Source organism: Haliotis asinina, chromosome 14 (genome assembly GCF_037392515.1).
Source record: "Haliotis asinina isolate JCU_RB_2024 chromosome 14, JCU_Hal_asi_v2, whole genome shotgun sequence".
In the NCBI taxonomy this organism is placed as follows: Eukaryota; Metazoa; Mollusca; class Gastropoda; order Lepetellida; family Haliotidae; genus Haliotis; species Haliotis asinina.
Window position 1 is genome coordinate 16,100,476 of NC_090293.1, and position 10,243 is coordinate 16,110,718.

At 38.1% G+C, this 10,243-nt stretch overlaps 1 protein-coding gene across 1 annotated transcript in view; it reads right to left on the minus strand.

The window, feature by feature from the left end:
- LOC137261423 (synembryn-A-like) overlaps nucleotides 1-10,038 on the minus strand; it is a 28,442-nt gene extending 18,404 nt beyond the window's left edge. The window contains exons 1-7 of the mRNA XM_067799170.1: nucleotides 9,794-10,038; nucleotides 8,498-8,545; nucleotides 8,024-8,243; nucleotides 5,818-5,887; nucleotides 4,364-4,439; nucleotides 2,885-2,943; nucleotides 2,063-2,243 (exon numbers count right to left, since the gene is read on the minus strand). Coding sequence (XP_067655271.1) covers nucleotides 2,063-2,243; nucleotides 2,885-2,943; nucleotides 4,364-4,439; nucleotides 5,818-5,887; nucleotides 8,024-8,243; nucleotides 8,498-8,545; nucleotides 9,794-9,877 — 738 coding nt within the window. The 5' untranslated portion in view covers nucleotides 9,878-10,038. The remainder of the gene's footprint in view (nucleotides 1-2,062; nucleotides 2,244-2,884; nucleotides 2,944-4,363; nucleotides 4,440-5,817; nucleotides 5,888-8,023; nucleotides 8,244-8,497; nucleotides 8,546-9,793) is intronic.
- Between the last annotated feature and the right edge of the window lie 205 nt (nucleotides 10,039-10,243).

Consider the following 10,243-nt stretch of genomic DNA (forward strand, 5'->3'; position numbering starts at 1 on the left):
GTCTTTGAAGGGCATTTAGAAGTAAAATACATATTCTTGTGTCAAGTATGTTGTAATGGGCATAGTTGTAGTCCTTCCCTTTGGATAAAATGCTGTGCTGAGGTGAGAAGACCTTAAAGACACTGCCACTGTCGTAGTAGTAACGGAAAGAGTAGAACTTGCAGTATCATGACTTGAATCTTGTCTCAACACACTTTTCCTTCCTGGAATGTAGAACTTGCAACTATTGACTCTTCCAGTATTGCGATACCAATCTGTGTACGCCATGCTCGTTGCTGCAGGAACGTTTCAATCAGCTGAATATTCATGGAGACAGTCGGAGAGGTAGTACGAACAGGTACATGCTTCATCTGTAATAAAGATGTTGGTGCCAGAATCACTTTTGTATTCAGATCATCAACACTGTTAGTTGTGAGCTGTTAGAAGACCTCTTTGCCTCATGAAGACAATCAAGTGATCAGGAGTGCTGACGATCTGTACCTCAGGGAGTAGTAGTGGAGGTGTGTCGTAGATGTGATGATCGCCAGGTGGGACGATATAATCGCTGAAGGACTTCGCATAAGACGTTGCTTCACCGATGATCTAGAATTAGTCTTAGACAATGACAACTTAAAAAATTCTTTGGCTGAGATGATCCCGATTCTGACGACATTCTCTTCTGAGATCTAGACGATATCATGACCATGCCCCCACACTATTATTGTAAATGTTTACAAAAATTGTTTTTGTTACTAGTATTGTGCACATCAGTCGTCTCATATTGTATCGTACATTGTACACGGGCCTGTGGCCTTCCTACTGAATAAACTCACATACATATACATGCCCCCAGGGTACATCTGGCAGATAACTAAAAACATGAATGTTAGCAGTGGTTAACACATGGTTTCTAGACGCAGAATCAACTGATTTATTAGACATGACTTGAGAGAGCCTTCGTTGTTTGAACAGTATATTAATATAAAGCAAAATCCGTATCAGATAAATTCTTGTGAAGTTCAGTGAACAGTGGAAGAACAAAAAGATTTGTATGAAGGACAAAATATATGCGGATCAACCATCGACAGCCATAACTGAAGAAAGCGTGCCCAAACTACATAAAAAAATATATATTTCAACAATAATTACAGATCATGGCAAAGATAAAGACAATCAAAAAACTGAATACAACACAATTTAGTTGAAAGGACACAAATATAACGAAAACTTATCCACCGCATCGGGACCGAAAGTGCCTCCAAATGTAATCGTTGTGCAGTGGAGGAAAGAGTGACAGGCATGGCTGGTCATGTGACTGTATTGGCGGGAACTTCAGTTGATTTCAAGTGTTCCACTATATTCGCACAGGAAAAACATATAATACTGATCACAATCAAAACTTCAGATCAAATCTGTGATTTTTCTTCAAAGGTTATTTCCTAAAAACAAAAAGAAATTGTCTAACAAGCTATCAATAAAATGTTTACACATTTCACTATTTGTTACAAGGGTGGAATGCAAAGAGGGGAACAGCCAGGTGTGGGAGAAATGATAGAGACAGCACAGGCAGATGAATCAATCACATTAATGGCACTTTTGTACATGCTTCCCAAACACCAGGCCGTCCCATTCTCTGCACTCCTCTCACAGGCAGATGTATCAATCACATCAATGGCACTTTTGTACGTGCTTCCCTAACACCAGGCTGTCCCTTTCTCTGCACTCCTCCCTCATATCAAACAGTGAACTGTGTTAGTTTTAAATCAAATTAAGAGCTATTATAATTTTGTTACATACCTCTGATTTTTCATTACAATATGTTTATTTCCATTCTACTATAACTGCTTCATTCAGATTTAAAACAAATACACACTATGTTTGATTAACCAATCACAATCAAGTACTTACTGAAGTCATGGTAGAATACAAGATGTTGCTACAAGTGGCACCATGAGAATGCACCTAGGGAACACAGCAATAGTCTTCACATTGGGAATCAAATCATATGTGGAATCAAACTCGGGACTCTATCATGTCTCAGTTCCTCGCCCACTTGGCCATACCACTACAAATTTTGACTTACCTCATCTGCAGATTTCTTCTCAACTGCCACGGTGAGGTTGAAGAGGATCTTGAGGATTTCACTACAGAGGTCAACATCCTGGTCCCCAAGCCCTGTCCTCTTTTCTTCTGCGGCACGCAGTGTGAGATCCAGCACCTCCATCAGATACGTAAAGCCATGAAGCTCATACCGGATCTTCGGTCTGGAGGACAGAAAATGGTAAGTTAAACTGAGTGAATAGGGGTTTTATGTCACATCTGCATGTGTGGTCCGTTAGTTTGTTGCACTCAGTAATATTCCAGCTATATGGCAGCAGTCAATAAATAATCGAGACTGGACAAGACAATCCAGTGATCAACATCATGAGCACTGATCTACTCAATTAGGATATGATGACATGTCAACCAAGTCAGGAAGCCAAACCACCCAATCCTTTTAGTCGCCACTTATGACAAGCATGGGTTACTGAAGATCAATTCTAACCCAGATCTTCAAAGGTTGCGTACATGTCTGCTTGTACTAGACTGGACTAGTGTCCATTTTATAGCGTAGAACAATAACAATAACCTACCACTAAGCAGTCTAACACCTCACATACAGTATATTGACAGCAAACACATTAATCCTTGCTTTATCAGCTTAATGCGGAACGTCTACTAGGGTAAGAAAAAGTACTATATTCTAACATCTTTCAGTGTGACTTTTGCAAGTAGGTTCAAGTAAATGTCAAAGCCTTTATCACCACTGGTCATATGAAATTGAGACCCTTGATGTTCATGTTTAAGTTCCAACACTTCATATTCAAAATGGTGAACAGTAAACCTCAATGTATGAATCACGTACCTGGTCTGAATACACGTTGGCAAAGCAGTCAAGAGAAACAACATTCTCATGTCGAAAAACTGAAACAGAGAAGATTCATGATGAACACTGTAGATACCCAAGATGCGGATAATTTTTTGGGTGACTGAATTATGTACTCGCTTGTGTTCATCTCAGATGGGTATCCTAAAAGACTGCAAGTTGCCAAATTCAATAGAAATAGAAAATCTCAATACGCCTCAGTTATTTGATCTATTTTTGAGTGTACACACATAAGATCTAATTTATTGAGCACTTACAATACTTCAAGCATGCTTGTTCGCAAAAGACTAAAAAGAACTGAGTTTTCATATAAATATTTGTGTAATTTAGGCAGATATGCAGTATCTGTACTTCTAGGACACACTCAGAAAACCATTGTACATGAGTAAGAACATAAAGCATAATGCATAAGGGCAGACATACAATTTCACAATGCAAAACCATTGAACTCATGCTAATGTTATGTAGTGGATTCTGAGCAGGCCTTCACTTTATGGTGAGCATGGGCTGCTGAAGGCCTATTCAATCAATCACACCAACACCACAAATATTTAAGCACATGTTGCAGAAAACAAGTAAAAATCATAGAAATTGCAAATCAGTCATAAAAAGCTTACAATTACTTAGGTTAGAGATATCACTCCAACCTGGTGATAGAGGAAATTGAGACAACTGTACCTACCTACGTCCTGAATCAAAAAATTCAAGGGTTTAGTCTATTCGGGGAAACCCTGGTGATATGAATCGTCAAGCACTAACGCAAGAACACTAGGCTCTTAAATTGCAACCTGCATCATGTTTATTCAAAGCAGAGGATCCTTATGGTTTTATGGCATATAAAATTATACTGGACGGACACAATTTAAACTCAAAGCACAGTGTGATCACAAAGCGTATAGTTATACATTCTGGGTTTCAACGTGTGACTTTCATCAAATAGTAACACATGTGATATACATCTGTATCAAGGGTGGAAATAACCTATTGCCTGACATCCCAGTCCAGAGTTTTTTTTCTGTTAGGCAAGCGAATTTGTATATCACACTGTACCAGTGTCCAGTTGATTTTCCAGCGATAACGATGTTGTTTATTTAATAAATCAACAAGAAAATGGGCCAGTGTAGTGGAAAAATCATCAAGGCAAGTGATTTTATACGTGCCACTATACCGGATTACACTAGCAATTTTAAATTATTTCCGCCCCTATGAGTATGTAGAATGATAAAGTTCTTGGAAATCAAGTGAAGTTTCCACCAAGATCACCATAAAGACTATAAAGTTCACTACATAGGATCATGAAATGCATTTACCAGATTCCCAAAGACTCAAAAACAGTGAACAGGCACCTAATCGCCAGCACATAAAGTCAGCACCTAACCCACTCAGCCACCACGGTTTCCAGCTTCAGCTTTCAGACACTTTCAACCTAATCACATTAATTTGTTGAAGATAAAGTACCTTTATCTCATAGTTGAGGTCAGGGTCGCCGTAGGTTTTCAATCTCTGCACCAGTCCCACAATGCAGCCTTTTTCACTGAAACAATAATTGTTATAATCATCAAACTAGAGACCATCACATGACTACAGAGTAGGGCAGAGAAGGAAGTAGTGGCCAATCAAAAGACAAGTTTCACAGTGTACTCGCTGACAAGTGATATATTTTTCTGGTTTTCAAAATTCATTTGCAAAATAATCTGTTACCCTTCTCTTCAGCATTTTGACAGCCGACAAACCATGAAAGTTAGACAACAAACTCCATACAACACATCAAGCTGAAAGCTCCACACAACGATACAAGCTCCTTACATCAAACATATTAATATTCCACAATAATGCAATACACCCACACTAGCAATGTGCGGAGCTTATGAAACCTTGTTTAGAGTTGTTTCATTCTGATTATGGAAAGGGAAAGGGACACCACGATACAAGCTCCTTACATCAAACATATTAATGTTCCACAATAATGCAATACACCCACACTAGCAATGTGCGGAGCTTATGAAACCTTGTTTAGAGTTGTTTCATTCTGATTATGGAAAGGGAAAGGGACACCACGATACAAGCTCCTTACATCAAACATATTAATGTTCCACAATAATGCAATACACCCACACTAGCAATGTGCGGAGCTTATGAAACCTTGTTTAGAGTTGTTTCATTCTGATTATGGAAAGGGAAAGGGACACCACGATACAAGCTCCTTACAGCAAACATATTAATGTTCCACAATAATGCAATACACCCACACTAGCAATGTGCGGAGCTTATGAATCCTCGTTTATAGTTGCTTCATTCTGATTATGGAAAGGGAAAGGGACACCACGATACAAGCTCCTTACAGCAAACATATTAATGTTCCACAATAATGCAATACACCCACACTAGCAATGTGCGGAGCTTATGAAACCTCGTTTATAGTTGTTTCATTCTGATTATGGAAAGGGAAAGGGACACCACGATACAAGCTCCTTACAGCAAACATATTAATGTTCCACAATAATGCAATACACCCACACTAGCAATGTGCGGAGCTTATGAATCCTCGTTTATAGTTGCTTCATTCTGATTATGGAAAGGGACGAGTAGTTACAAATGTTTGGTGTTTAAGGGACGAGTAGTTACAAATGTTTGGTGTTTAAGGGACGAGTAGTTACAAATGTTTGGTGTTTAAGGGACGAGTAGTTACAAATGTTTGGTGTTTAAGGGACGAGTAGTTACAAATGTTTGGTGTTTAAGGGACGAGTAGTTACAAATGTTTGGTGTTTAAGGGACGAGTAGTTACAAATGTTTGGTGCTTACGTAAGTTGATATTTCCAAATTACTGACACCATTATGAATTAACATAGCCATGTAGCAAAGGTAACACTCTGCTAGTGGCCAATCAAAGACAAGTGTAACAGTGTACTCACCTGCAATATCTTTGAGCAACAGTACTGTTGAAGATAAGATTGCACAGACATTTCTGGCTTTCAACCATCACTGTAAAAATACAAATTCACAAGAGATTGTTTTTAATGTTATAACAAAACAATGACAAAATTTTTAAACAAATCAACTCAGCAAACACAGTAAGTTGCAATGGAATTGGTCCTTTTCCAATGTTCAAAAATCCTATCGCAAAATGCCTGGGACAAGCTAGTTTTCATTTTGGGCAATCAAATAATGGTATCTTACATGTTAATGGGCTGGATAATTCTCCGTACAGTTTCAAGCTGCAAATAATCATTTCATATCTGCTCAATATTTCACAATGATCATAAAGTAGAGTTATCTATCTTTGCAACTTATCACTTCCCAATAAATAGTCCACTAAACATTAACATCAAATACCATGTTGATTTATTCTTCCATATTTACATCATCATAAAGATCAGAGCAAGTGGAGAATTAGGCATGACAACTTACTTTCATAAAGTCACTTGCCCTGTGGGAAGTGCCCTTTGAAAATATTTGAATGCCTGCTTCTGTTTCCTATCATGTCATGGTCAGGTTCAGACTTGCTTATTTACAAACGGCCATCATATAGATGGAACATAGTTTAATGCAGCATTAAACAACAAAAAGCAAAATCCTATTATTCCATTTGACATGACTCCATACTCACCAGATAAATATGTCATAACTGTTTAAGATGTACATGTCAAAACTGTTTGATGTTGTACATGTTTGACGATGTACACAAGGGTTCCAAAATCCCATCGCCCGATGCCCGAGACAAGTCAGTTTTCATTTCAGGCAATCAAATAATGGTATCTTACTTGCACTAAAAGATCATTTCCACTTGTGGTTAAAAACTGCAAATCTTGGATTTCACTGCATATCTGCTCATAATGAAGCTATTAAATTTCCCAATAATAATAAAGTAGAGCTAATAGGGAGTGAAATTATCACTCTTCATTAAACAGCCAATAAACACTAACATCAAACATTGTGTCATAAAATCAAGGCAAGCGGAAAATTAGTCAGGACAAGTTACTTTCTTGAAGTCACTTACCCTGTGGCAAGTGGCTTTTCAACATATTTTTGAACCCCTGGATGTATGTCTTAACTGTTTGATGGTGTACATGTCGAAACTGTTTGATGGTGTGGCAGGTGGCTTTTCAACATATTTTTGAACCCCTGGATGTATGTCTTAACTGTTTGATGGTGTACATGTCGAAACTGTTTGATGGTGTACAGATCTTAAATTACTAGTAATTAATTTAATTAATTTAATTAATTTGTCACAACAATGATCAGTCACATCACAACTGTCAAATTAAATACAGTCAAACTTGGAATCCATCTAATCAGCGCTCTGTCAAAACTGACATAAAATTTTGAGACGCCAGATAATCAGGAAGCAGTGACTGAACGATGAATCAAACTCTCAAAGCTGGTATGGGCAAGAGCATTCCAATCGAGGTCTTTGAATCCGATACACTCCTCTCGTTACCCAGGACAATCAGGATGTAGTGATTGTGCAGTGAATCAAACACTCGTAGGATTATTGTGGTTATGCTTTATAAACACTGGGAGATAACCAAGTTATCCTGCCTAACTCTCATATATATTATACTTTGCGCATCTCACTCCAATAAATAAAGCCTTAATTTCAGTAAAACATTCCTTTTTTTAAAAAAAATCTGTGAATAGTTTTATTATTCTAGTGATTGCTAATAATAAACTGCATTCTTGAAGGAATAAATTAGATTTACAAAATACATGACTGAATCGGAAAAGTCTTGGAATGATGTGGAAGACTAATGGTTAACATGGCATTGAAAATTGCACCCGTTTCACTGAATACCCATGTTCTATTAATTACATGGGTGTAACGTGTGAAGCCAACTTCTGGTGTCCCCCAATTTGATATTGCTGGAGCATTGTTAAAAGCAGCATAGTGCCATAACCACTCACCCACATAACAGCCCTGGTTGACAACATCAAAACCTAAGGGTAATAGGGTAAACCCAGTGACTTCAGCCATCACTTGACACAGGTTCGATTCCCCACATAGGTATAATGTGTGAATGCAATTTCTGGTGAAATATTGGTGACATTGCTGGAATATTGCTAAAAGTGGCACAAAAATAACCTCACTCACTCACTCATCACAAGCTATGTGATTCTCACCATCTTGGTCCCCATCTTGGATAGTGACTCCCTCCCCTTCCTCCTCTGCGTAGTACTGCAGCCCAGACAGCTTCACAAGGAGCTCCAACGTGTCATCCGATGTCAGCACTTCCATCCTTTCCTTCTCACGACTGTAGATCCGTAGCGCCTGCAGGCACAGAATCTGACACTTGGACGACAGTGTGCACTTCAGGCGACCTGTGATTGTCTGCACGCATTTCTGCAAATAACAATATCAGATAATAGTAACGTTAAATCTGCTAGTTATCGTTTCCTTGCTTGAGAATGATTGACAGAGAAGATCAAACATATAATATAGTCAATCAAACAATGATTTGTGCACACAGGGGTGCCAAACAAAGAGAATTGTTCTGACTCATAACTGTTTCTTTACGGTTATTTTTTCAATCAAACAGCCATTGAGCTCTGATCAGGGAAAGGTGGTGCATGATCTATTCCTTCAATAAGGCTCACCTGTTTGAAGTCAGTAGTTACGTTAGGGAAGCTGAACGTCTGGGCATTCTGAAAGGAAATGAACACAGATGTTACACAATAATCTACAAGATTAATTACCATATACAATATGAACAAGAACATTCAAAAACAATCAATTGCTTTTCTTTGGGATTCAAATTTATTCTAATTTGGTTCTATTCAATTGTGTACAGTCAAGTGTCATTATTTTGACATCATCCATTGTACAGCAAGTTGTCAGATCAACAAGGATGTCGGACAAAATAAATGAGACTAAATTATGTTTATTCAATTTGGTAAAAGTATCAGAAAAAGCTGATTGTCAAATAAATGGAGGTCGGGTTAATGACACGTGACTATTTGAAATGAAAGTGTGGAAAACACTTATGCTTAAGTCATCGTACACAATGTCCATTTCCGTTCAAACATAATGTGTAATAACATGATAATTTTATCTGCACAGTAATCAGAATTGTTGGGCATGACAGTAAGAACAAAAATGAAGCATAGTGCAATGGTGTTTACATGACAGCCAAACTGAAACTGGTAATGTACTTTGTGAGAAGCGACAGCATGTTTATGTCTTGCCTCACTAGGGCACATTTATGAATCCAGATAGTCCTTGCGACCACGTAAATCTCTGTAGAACCTGTGTCAACAACTGATGCAACACTACGCTAACAGCAATACAGTACATGTACGTTTACCAGCCCACGTACATCTCCGTAGAACCTGTGTCAACAACTGATGCAACACTACGCTAACAGCAATACAGTACATGTACGTTTACCAGCCCTTGGTCTGAATCAGTGGGTAAAATCCGAAACAATTACATGCAGTAACACATGATGTGGAGAAATATGCCAATCACAACCACTGCACTTTCTGCAGCCTCTGATTTGGGCACCATTAATCACCAAAGATGAAAAAGTCTTCAGAAAGCATTACAGAAAATTATGATGTAAAAACTATGCAGGCTGGTACAAACTGGATTATCAATACCAATAGTTCACAGAGTAATACACTGGATTAAAATTAAATTCTGCATATACAAAGAGAGCTAATGTGCAGTATATGCTTTAAATTCTCACTCAACATCAAGGTGCAACTGTCAAAGATGGGGGATAACATTTCATAGGAAACCAATTAGAGTTGACACCTGCAAGCACTGCAGCACAAATCCTTAAATTCACATATCAGATGCACAATTGAGCAGGTCGCGGGTGTTGTTGTGGATTTCGCTTCAAAACTAGGAGTATACGGGTGAGCACAATAGAAAGTGAACATGAAACTCACCTCTGAATTAAATGCTTCAAGCACTTTGGTAAGATCTGTTTCGGAACCGGACTCAATGCTTCGCAAACTGTCTTCGCTCAACATGACTGCCGCTCCGGTTAATGGGGCAGAGCACACGAAATCCGTTCTTATATACAAAATAAAATTACCTACAGAACTGAAAATAGATCAGTCGACGATAGATTGCCAATAACGTTTGCTAGAAACCCATAATAAGCTGTCTATTTTTTCTGATCAATTCTGTTATTGGTCATTGGCGTTATTGAGACTATCCACCGCACAACTATTTCACAATGCAGTATTTACATCCTTTCATGGAAAGATTGCATTCACAAATTTTTATATAGTTTCTATAACTAACATATGTCTGGACACATAACGGAAATAAAATAATGGCAATATTAAATATGACATAAATTCGTAAGGAAACGCTGAAGTTATGAATAGTAA